This window comes from Vanessa atalanta, chromosome 24, assembly GCF_905147765.1.
Source record: "Vanessa atalanta chromosome 24, ilVanAtal1.2, whole genome shotgun sequence".
Lineage (NCBI taxonomy): Eukaryota > Metazoa > Arthropoda > Insecta > Lepidoptera > Nymphalidae > Vanessa > Vanessa atalanta.
The window spans coordinates 330,835-343,329 of record NC_061894.1 but is presented as its reverse complement, the minus strand read 5'-3'; the positions used below and the strand labels follow the sequence as shown (position 1 = coordinate 343,329).

The 12,495-nt window shown below is 33.0% G+C and overlaps 1 protein-coding gene across 1 annotated transcript in view; it reads right to left on the bottom strand.

The window, feature by feature from the left end:
* Positions 1 to 10,314, bottom strand: part of LOC125073325 (inactive dipeptidyl peptidase 10-like) — a 271,293-nt gene extending 260,979 nt beyond the window's left edge. Inside the window, exon 1 of the mRNA XM_047684110.1 lies at positions 10,150 to 10,314. Coding sequence (XP_047540066.1) covers positions 10,150 to 10,212 — 63 coding nt within the window. The 5' untranslated portion in view covers positions 10,213 to 10,314. The remainder of the gene's footprint in view (positions 1 to 10,149) is intronic.
* Positions 10,315 to 12,495: the final 2,181 nt, after the last annotated feature.

The window sequence follows — 12,495 nt, the reverse complement described above, 5'->3', positions numbered from 1 at the left end:
AAGAGATATAAGCCGGTCAATCTGCTTTCAATGATTACAGCAAATATTTTCCGGTTTGGACATTTTATCAGATTGATACCACTATGCTTTATTAAAGAACTTAGTGTCTGAACGTCTTAGGAAACATAATACGAACCGGTCAGCCGGAATATATAATAAAATAAATAAAATAAACATTGGACAACATCACATACATTACTCTGATCCCAATGTAAGTAGCTAAAGCACTTGTGTTGTGGAAAATCAGAAGTAACGCCGGTACCACAAACACTCAGACCCAAGACAATATATGTAGAAAACTAATGAACTTTTTCTACATCGACTCGGCCGGGAATCGAACCTGGGACCTCGGGGTAGCGTACCCATGAAAACCGGTGTACACACTACTCGACCACGGAGGTTTTCATTATCATCAAAAATAAAGTCTATGAACATTTTATTGTTATATAAGAAATAGTTTCACCTTACTTTTTTATTGCATTAGTTATATATATAATATCATGTAAGGAAAAAGCGTTATGACCCTCCAGGCCTCCATTCCCTTTCTTTCTCTCTGTCTCTTTATATTGTATAGGTATTTGTATAATTTTATTTGAGCTTATTTTTTGTTGATTTTAATAACAATTCTATTCATTGTTTTTTAATACATAAAGTACATTAGAAGTAACTTCATTATGCCGTAACATCTCGCGTATTTCGTATCGCGTAGTAAAGAACATAAATATGAATAAAGTCATCAATTAACTGCCTCGTTGATCTAGTGGCAGATCTATTAGGCAGACCTCGAGGTCCAGGCGCTAAGTCCCATGTCGGCCCGATAGAATTACTCGGTTTTAGTAGCATGAACTTTTCAGTAGCCGCTCGGAGTTTAAAATATGGAAGAGTCTGTTTGTATGGATATATTCCTGTGCCTCGGAAAGTAAATGTTCATGATATATGATAAATCTATTTTTAGTTTTTAGTATTCAAACTATACGTGACATCAGAAGTATTTGTCTACGTCATTACCTCCGTTATTTATGTTTTTTAAGTACTTTTCAAAAATAGTTTTCTAAGTCATTTATATATATGTATTTATATTATTTATTTATGACCGTTTTCATGTTTGGTCAATTGTGATTTTTATTTTTTTCATAGAATACCTATAAAAAATTTGTTTTGAAAACTTATATCTTGCTTGTTGGTGAACAAAAAACGTTCGGGACGCCCGACAAAGTATTAACTTAAAAAGAAACGTCTGTCTGAAATACGGCTAGCGCTGTGGGTTAGAGTGAAAGGGGTCGAGCCTGCCTATTGCTGCCGTATGCGTAAGAGAAAGGGAAGCCTGACAAACTGGCGGCGTAACGCGTTACGTAACGAAGCGGTTTACCCTACCATAAGAAGTTATCATTTCAATAATTTGATAAGTCTAGAATCTTCTCTTAGAAAGGGAGGGCCTTAGCCTATCAGTGTACCATGTACAGGCGGTTACAGTAATGTTATCGTTGATTTTTATAACGCATTTTATGTATTTTGTTTTTCTTTTCAGTCTGAAATGCGCTAATGCCGAGTTTCTGCACGATGGAGCCTGTTCTAATGCGTAATCTGACCATCTTCGATCATAAGCGATATCTTCACCGAGGTTTTTCGTTCTTATAAAAATTAAACTTATTTGGTTTTACATTGAAATGTGATTATAATAAAAAATGCATCGTTATTCGTGACCTTATTTATTATTTTTCTCTTTGTATATATTGGACATTGACGACGGATGTCATTTAGCTATCTGGTAATATTTCAGTATTTATACTATTTTTTTTAACATAAAAAAATACTTTTTAACTTTATAACAAATTACCAACTCATATAAAAAATATAAACTCAGTTAACGGGTTTAAGTCTCAACTTTCAAAATATGTTTTAGAGAATACCCACTTTTGTATCGATTAAAATATATACAGCGATTTAATTATATTCTCTTCCGTTAACTAAGTACTTATATAATATAATATATATAATAAGGCGAATATTTTTATTGTTACAGTTATCATACTGTTCTCATCAATAAATTCTTTAAACTATTTGAGATTATTATTTAATAATATTTTTTTAAATATAACATATGATCCTAAACTATTTGTACCGACTTGTTAATTTGTTCATGTATTATGTATATTTTTAAATGATGCTTCGCCATCGACCAAGATTTATAAAAATAAGCAAGAGGAAACTCGATTGTGCTTGATCGGATTTGAACCTACCATCGTTTAATATTCACGTGTAAAACCGGGCTCTGTTTATTCAAAAATGTTTATACCTTTACCTTATGTTACCTTTATCAAAATAATATATTAATAGATCGAATCTTACCTCATGTTTATCCTTCTTCACGGATCCATGACCACCACCGGTACTCTGAACTGTATTCATGATAACACAATACTAACTCATGTGCACTTAAATGTATCCCATCAAAAACATAAATGTAAAAATGAGAGCCAAGTTAAATATTATGATATATACCTTGGTTGTTGTTTTCAACGACAAAAGAAGTGAGATCTAAATGGGTGTTAAGTTAAATAGTCCTTTCTGAAATTTATTTATAACTACATAAAATATCATTTCTTCTTATAACTTGGGATAATATATATTAGCCTTTCTGTCTCAAAATATGAGCCAAATTTGACACATTTATGTCAAATAGTTTTTAAGTTATGAGGAGGTCAAAATTGGCTCCAAATGGTTCGTGTAATATTATACACGGTGCTGCTCGCCAGTTCTATTACTAGAACTTGGCTGACACGCTACCGCGTGTCTAGATGATTCATATAAATTGGGATGTGTTTTTTTATATGTTTTTTAAAAGATGTTATTCATTTTGTAATTTTTTCGAGGCAATTTTTATAAAGTTTGATGTTATGTTTATTCATTTATGTAAAACAACTACCGTTAAATGGACACAATTCACTACTTAGGCACTGTTCGAAGTCAAATTCACAGCACTTCGTATATTTTAAATGTGTTTATTTTCATAGATCATCTGGATATGATTTTAAAAATCAATTTTAACGAACCAAAAAGTAATCTCATATCATTAATATATGTATATAATACTCGTATGAACCTGTTCAACATTTTAATATATAATATACTAGCGACCCGCCCCAACTTCGCACGGGTGCAATGCTGATACTAATTATACTACAGAATATCTTACGACGTTCACAGTTTTTTTGTCAGTAGATAATACAAATCGCTATGTATGCATTTTAAATATGTAATATCTTCGAAAATATTCATTTAAATTACATGATGGAGCGTACTTAACTAGTTAAGGATTGCCTAAATCGCTGCAAAAATAAGCCATTATTTCTCGTAAAAAGGATAAAAAATGGTTATTGTAGGTTATCTCTTAGATAAAGACATATCATTGCGGACTTTTTTGTAGATCTTTTGAAGGTACAATATTGTACATTATTTTGATCTATCTCGTAGGGTTCAGCCAGCGTTTGGAAAGTGAACGCTAAAAACGTGTTTGTTTCCTTTTTAATCAAACTATCTATCGAAAAACAGTTTAATTATGCAAAGTAACAGCTTCTAAATATCCCTGTTCTAGTGGGCAAAGACTCCAAAATTTGTCTTTTATATTACCCAAAACAAAGCTTAAAATCTTTATTTAATAAAAGAAAATAACTATACCTTAGTGTGAAAAACAATTTTATCCTGTTTTTTTTTTGCTAACTTGCTATGTAAAAGGAATATAATTAAACGTATTATTCAAAAACGCCGCGGGCGATCGTTTTTCCCAATGTTTTTTATCAATGAAGTTTTTTTTTGTGTATTTAAAGTTGCTAATGGCGAACAAGAAGTATTCTTACTTTTTATTAAGTTGTTATAATTGAAAGTCTTTTATATAACTTTAGAACAGATAATATAAATTATAAATACGTAGTAAGGAGCCGTGTTTTATCGGTGGGCAAACACTTTATACCGTTTTACGCTGAATAAAACAATCCACCACGCTTGTTCAATGTAGATTAGAGGATAATTATTCAGGATTTCAGTCTCACAGATTTTCTAGTAATGTTCTTTAACCGAACGAATATGACATTAATTATAAACACGCATTATGTATTTGTTTTGTGGAAATATAAGTACATTGACTTCGTGTTCGGGGGGCCCATACTCCAGCCCGCGTGTAAAATACGACATAAAAATATATATAAATCAATAATTTGACTACAAATCGGTATCTATCAGTATAAAAAAGGCAGATGTCATTTAGTATTGCGCTAATGTATCTGGTTAAAGTTTATCTTGGTTCAAAAATATAAAATTTGTTATTGTCAGCGCCATCTATCCGGAAATGGAAAAAAAAAACTGCTAGAAACGATTTTAAGCACAACGTTTTTTTTTCCCAATATTTTCATCTAAATAGACATCTTATTCAGATAGAAATTGTCAAAGGGATGCTGTGATCTCATAAAATAACTGATATATAATAAACGTGCTAAATTAATTCTTATGAGTGCTTACATTACGAAACAAATATCCTATCAATTTAAATTATCTATGACTTAACAGTTAAGCTATACACACGTTCGGGGTTGTTGACACTAAAATCAAGTCCATGGACTTATTTTTATGCCTTCGAGTCCAGATGAGGCGGCAGGTGTTCTTTATTGATTTATTATATTAGTATCATAATATTATTGTTACTTGAATCTTTAGTAATATTCCTACTAATTTTTCCCGCCTTGATATTCAATGATAATAATCCAGGCACCTGCTGTATTTATTCAAATGGATTGAACACATTAATTCAAGAGTGTGAGCAAACATTGCTATATTCAAATTATGATGATCTGAAATGTTTGTTTAAACAAAGCAGTAAACCTGACGTAAAATACATTGTTAGTAAATCTAAAACAATATGAAAGAATTTGGATATTAACTATATAATCGTATGATATTAATTCTACTTATTAGCAATTATTCTATACCTTATGAATAAAAGATAGGTAACGAAAATCATATCACGAGCTCTCTGGATTTATAGTGTGATGTATAGTTTTGAGTAAGCAAGTTCGCAGAATAAACTGGTTTAAGATAAGTAATGGTGGCAACCATTGCACGCAATTAGTTTCTGAGCCGGTCAAACTGTTGATTTCAATGATATTTTTATCAAAATAATACCACTAAACTTTACAAGCACTTTTGAATCGTTATTTTACACAACTGTATTAAACGTAAAGCTAGCGCTTCTGAATGTAGATTCTACCGAGAATAACCGACAAGAAACTCAATAGTTTACAACTTACATATTATGATATATTTAGCATAATATTATAACGCTATCTAATAATTCGTCTGTTTGTTACTTTATTATCACGAAATAAGTATAATATAATATATATGTCGGAGGAAGATATGAGTCAGGTTGATTGATGTTTGCATGTATAACACACAATATTATTTGTTTACATTTTAATATGTTTTAAAATTCTTGAGTTAATTATATTTGATTTGTTACATTGTTTTAAGAAGTTATAAACCATATTCATTTTATAAAAGTTATGAATATTGTATTTCTTGTAACGACCAATCAGAGCGAAGCATTTGCCTCGAGCGGGGTCGAGGCGCCATCTGGTTGACAGAGGTTGAGACAGTTTTGACGGATGCATTTTGTTTGATTAGTAAAAGGGACAGATCGAGTTGGATCTTGAAAAGTAGAGGACTATAAAAGGTCAGATCGGTGCCCTGAACCCGCTGCTCAGTGTTGTTACTCGTTAAAGTGTTAATTTGTTGACTTTATATTAATTAAAATACTGTAATTACGTGATAGTTGTGTTTTGTGCTTGTTCTTTACCCTAATGACGCCCACTAAGCCCGTAACCATTGACAACGATAGCAACAACAATGATGTTCTCCGACATATATATATGTCGGAGAAGCAGGATGCCGAACAGTTGGGTTCGGGGATTGATCCGACATTTGTAAGACTATGTGGGCGTGCAATGGAGATATTCATAAAATAAAACGTATTTACTATCGTCTAATCACTGTATTCATTGATTCAATAATCGTACACTACAATAATATCAAAGGATTACAATAATTCATCTCGATTAAGAGCAAATGGGTTTGCAAGCAACCATCGCATTCGAGAAGCTTGTCAAAACATAACGACTCGCGTTGCCATGACGCTTACAACTCTATTCGGGGTGACCCGCTCTTATAAGTAAATCAGCCATCAAACATTATTGCCAACTATTCGATTCATTAATTATCCAAATCAACAACTAAAGTAACCACGCTCCGATACGGCCATCCTGCACTATCACACGTCCTCGTGTGTCTCGTTGCTGTAAACCTCCTCGTCTGTAAACAATAAAACAACAAATGTACACATCATAACCCGCTTGGCCATTCTGACCACCACACGATGAATATTATAACCGTCCATGCTATCTCAATAGCATAATATTCTCTAGCAGCATAACTTTACAAGGTAAGCGACCAGCAAGACCACCAAGGTCTATTTACGCCACTAAGTCAATCTCTTGCCACCAAGGCTGTCATTTGCCACCAAGGCTGTAATTTGCCACCAAGGCTGTCATTTGCCACCAAGGCCAATTTTGTCACCAAGTCAATCACTTGCCACCAAGGCCATCATTTGCCACCAAGGCCAATTTTATCACCAAGTCAATCTCTAGTAGGGTCACTATGCTATGCTTTCTCTTACCAAGTAATTTGTTAACACCGAAATCAAAACAAAATGAAAACTGCTCACCAAATTGCGTAATTATCCCGATGACAGGTTTCATACCACACACGTCCACCCGCTTCACAACGCTGGGTGCGGTGGCGTGCTGTGTGCTGGTGGCACCACTCTTGTAGCAATTCACAGTGGCACGCGTAGCAACAGCTGTGTTGCGGTTTACCAGAAAGCATCCTACATAACGTTGCTCCACATGTTTCTAACACATCGGACCGAGAAAGAAAAAAAATGTTTAAATTAAAAGAAACAATCTGAGAAAACCACATTGCAGCTGAGCCTCTTATGGCCTTACTAAGTATAAGAATTATTTTACTTCCCTGTATACCACGATCTGATAAACAGATGTCTGCCGTTGCCAGCCAGGCCTGTGCGTCAGTGTCTTCGTCTTCTGGTTGAAATTTAGGCAGCGTAATGCTTCTATCCTCGATATTCGGTGGGTTAGTTAGCGCCTCCACGAGTAGCCGCATGCTGGTTTGCTGCGCCTCAAATAATGCGCGCCATCCGTCTTCTGCTGGTGTCCGTAGATCTCCATTTTGTGCCGGCACCGATCCCACTTCTGATGTCGGAGAAGCAGGATGCCGAACAGTTGGGTTCGGGGATTGATCCGACATTTGTAAGACTATGTGGGCGTGCAATGGAGATATTCATAAAATAAAACGTATTTACTATCGTCTAATCACTGTATTCATTGATTCAATAATCGTACACTACAATAATATCAAAGGATTACAATAATTCATCTCGATTAAGAGCAAATGGGTTTGCAAGCAACCATCGCATTCGAGAAGCTTGTCAAAACATAACGACTCGCGTTGCCATGACGCTTACAACTCCATTCGGGGTGACCCGCTCTTATAAGTAAATCAGCCATCAAACATTATTGCCAACTATTCGATTCATTAATTATCCAAATCAACAACTAAAGTAACCACGCTCCGATATATATATATATAATAATAATATAAAATTTTAATTTAGCAAATAAAATAACATCAACAATGAATTTATTTTGTAATTCGATTGCAATCAAGACATTAATAAAAATTAAATACGATTGTAAAGAAATCCTACGCACTAATAATTGCTTTACGCATTTACTGAGGCAAGGAAGTGTTATACTGCTTATATTAGTTCCTCGCTTCGAGGTGCTGCTGAGAATTTACGGAAGGAAATCAGTAACTTTTATGGACCCCAACCGCAATTTGAGCTCTTAGGATCTTATGAGTTATGAGCTTGAGCTCCTAGAACAACGAGACATATTCATAATATAAATATAATCAAAAAGTAAATGATTACTTACATAATTATGACTGTGTTTTTGGGTAAAGTAATTAATATAGAAATGTTACCTTCCAATAAAAAAAATATTATTTTTCCTAAGAAGTCCGGAGTCCCTTGTGAGATTACATGGCCTAATTTCCGCTGAAGGTCGCTAAATTTTCCATTTCCTATACATATTTCTGAAACTAAACTACAAGGAAATACAAGCCACCAAATTCATCATAGCTCGCCTCATAATGTAGGATGTAGCACCAGGAAGACATTACCTGGACATCGGACGTCTTCGGAAAAATAATACAAACCAGTGAACCAGAATATATAATAAGTAATAATAAGTAATATAAGATATAGATTAAACTTCGTTTTTAGGGGGTAATTTTATTTGAGCTTATTTTTTGTTATTGTTTTGATTCATAAAGAATTTTAATAACAATTCTATTTATTGTCATTTAATACATAAAATACATTGGAAGTAACTTCATTCTATCATAACACCTCACGTATTTCTAAGACGCTTATATAAGTACATAAGTATGAATAAAGTTACAAATTAACCGCCTGCGTTGGTCTAGTGGCAGATTTATTAGGCAGACCCTAAGGTCCTGGCTTTAAGCTCCGAGCCTGATTAGTATACTATAGAATCAATGAGTTTTACACGAGTAACATGAAGTTAATATTGTTATGTAAAATATGGGAGTTTGTATTCTTGTACCATAGAAAGCAAAGGTATATAACTAGGGTATGTACATTGTACATGTATATGATAAGTCCATTATAACTTCCAAGCAACATATATAAAATACATATATAATTGTATTTAACTAACATGACTGTATTTTTAGATGTTGACTTTACGTGATATCAGAAGTATTTGTCTATGTATTTTTTTCTTAATTGTTGCTCGAAGAGTAAATTCGAAGTTGTATGAAGTTAACATCGTTATCGGGCATCTTATTATTTAAATATTTTTATGTTTACAAAATTGAACCCAGTACCTCTGCAGCATTACAAGTTAGCTAGATTTAGTTGATAAGAAAAATTAAAAAAAAAACAATAACATCTCGATAAAACGAGAGCAGAGAAAAAGTAAAATAATAAAAAATAATTTTGCACAAAATAAGTTCTGAATACATTATAGGCATTTAAAAAGTACTTAAACTTTTATAATGAGTATATGTTTTGATCGATGACTCCTGTGCTAGGAAAATCCTGTGTTATAAAGTTCATCCATTCATCCATCATTAATACAAAACACAACGAAGTAATTTGTACAAACATCATAAATGCAAAAGTAGCTTTGTCTGTCTGTCTCTCTGTAAGTCTGTTACGCTTTCACGACTTAATGAAGCAAACAAGCAAGCAAGACCCTGACCCTGACCTTCACATAGACATGCTTTTTTGTACCTAACACCTAAGGACCGACCCCTAAACCGCTTAGCCAAAGGTGATGAATTTGCATTTAACGGCTTTGTTGAGGTAGTGATTTGTTAACGATACTGTATTTCCTTTTAAAGTTCAAAATCAGTATCAGTAAGGCTTTGTTCAATGTCGTCTGCGTAGATTCTATTCACACGTCACGTCATATTCTATCATCGAAGCTATTATTATTATTTAGAATTTATATTTGCCAGAATACCTAACATTTTAAAATTATAAATAAACTAATATAAATGTAAATGTTACTTAAGTAGATTATATTATAGAAAGAAAAAAGTCACGGGTAGTTTGTTGTTTAGAATAAGGTTTATGAAGCTCAGGTAAAAGCCATTAGGCGAGTGATATATGGGGTGGTAAAAACGCACTGCGCTACCATTTATAATCCTTTCGACTTAAATTATATAACGCTCAATATACTTAGAGGACTGGCATTATTAGCGGTTTAGTAGATAAGCCAATGTATCATTCGGTACAGGCAGGTTGCCTCGCTATTATTTCCTTCATCATCGAGCAGGTTAATAAGAGTAAGCACAAATTAAGTACAAGGAAAATCGATTGTGCTTGATCGGATTTGAACCTTCCATCGTTTAATATTCACGTGTAAAACGTTATGTTTGTTCAAAAATATTGTGCCTTTATAAAAAAAAAACTATTAACAGGTCAAATCTTACCTCATGTTTATGGTCCTTCTTCATGGATCCATGACCACCACCGGTGCTCTGAACAGTATTCATGATCACACAAAACTAGCTCATGTGCACTTAAATGTATGATTTATACAAATTGGGATGTTTTTTATTTATATGTTTTTTAAAAGGTGTTATTCATTTTGTAAATTTTTGAGGTTATTTTTATATATTTTGATGTTATTTTTATTCATTTATGTAAAACAACTACCGTTAAATGGACACAATTCACTACTTAGGCACTGTTCGAAGTCAAATTCACAGCACTTCGTATTTTTTAAACATATTTATTTTCAAAGATCAGCTGGATATGATTTAAAAAAAAAAAGAAGCAATCTCTATTACATCATTAATATATGACTATTATTTATATGTTTATAGTATTCGTATGAACCTGTTCAACATTTTAATATATAATATATATTTTACTCAAAGTGTTTTAATTACGCAAAGTAACAGCTTCTAAATGTCTACAGAAACCAGAACAGTCTGGTGTGTAAAAAATTTAAAGCCTTTGTTATAGATTACCCAAAAAGCTTAAAATCTTTATTCAATAAAAACACTTTACCGTACTCTAGTAGCCGAACCAGTAGTTTTTAACTGATCGTTTTTACAGTATGCTAATGGCACACGCAAAGTATTCTTACTTTTTATTAAATTATTACAATTGAAAGTATTTTCTATAACGTTAGAACAGATAACATAAATTATAAATACGTTGTAAGGAGCCGTGTTTTATCGCTGGGCAAACGACTTATACCGTTTTACGCCGAATAAAGTAATCCACCACGCTTGTTCAATGTAGATTAGAGGATAAACATTCAGGATTTCAGTCTCACAGATTTTCTAATAATGTTCTTTTACCGAACGAACATGACATGAATTATAAACACGCATTATGTATTTGTTTTGTGGATATATAAGTACATTGACATCGTATAAGTCAGTCTGTGTAGGTACCACTTATTCATCACACGTTCACAACAGAACAGCTATACGTAGCATTATTGTGTTCTAGTTTGAAGGGTAATTGAGGCAATAACTACAGGTGCAAGTAACATAACGTCTTAATTGCCATGGTGGTGGCGCATTGGTCATATAAAGAATTATTAATATTTGGCCCATTAGACAGTCCGTGAATATACACGACACAAATAAAATATAAATGTATAACTAGACCAAAGATGTACGGCATAAAAAATCTGCTTGTCTTTTAGCTTTAGTGTCTGGTTAATGTGCGTCATTTTGGTTCAAAAATATACAATTTGTTAATTGCTTCAACGCCATCTATCCGGACCTAACATAGCTATAACATAAATATATATCTCGACTAAAGAAATAGTAATTAATACCCGTTAGAAACGGCTTTGAAACGAATGTTTCTTACCCCGTGTTATCGTCTAAACAGTCAGTTCATCCGGATTGGAGTCGTAAAGGAACGAAATAAATATCATATCAATTTAAATTATCTATTAACTTAACATTAAAGCTGCACACGATCGGGATTGGTGACACTAAAATCTAGTCTAGTTTTGTTTTTTATTTAGACTTATTTTTATGACTTTGAACCCAGAGGGGACGGAAGATGTTCTTTATAGATTTAAACTAGTATTATTATATTGTTACTTGAATCTTTAGTCATATTCCGACTATTTTTTTTCGCCTTGCATTCAATGATAATAATCCACACACCTGTTGTATTTATTCAAATAGATTAAACACATTAATTCAAAGGTGTGCGCAAACATTGCTATTTCCAATTATGGATAAACTGAAACGTTTGTTTAAACAAAGCAGTAATCGTAAAATGCGTCGTTAATTTAGTAAACAGTATGAAAGAATTAGGATTGTTAAAACTTAAAATACAGATAAGTTTATTTGGTTAGTCGTCAAAGTCAAAAATATTTATTCAATATAGAAGTTTACACTTGCTTATTAATAGTCAAAAATTACCACCAGTTCGGAAATTAATATCTCGGACCTGAGAAGAACCGGCCAAAGCGATTTTTTTTCGAAATATCATTTTTACTATTGTTGTTTTTATACACACATACGTACGTCACAACTGCCTATTGATATTGTCATATTGGCATTTTTAAAAACCCCTGACATCTCCAATTCATTACTAAGTGCCGGTAGAATATGTGGGCGGTACTCAACCCTATCAACAAGCCACGTTTTTTTTTTGTTATGCTCGAGTATAAAAGTTGGAAGAATATATAGATTGTAAAAACATCCATCAAACCGCATGAGCAGTATGCTGGAAAACCTTTCGTAATAATGAGAGAAAGGAGCAGCAGAAGCAGTGAGACATTTACGAAGTATTACTTC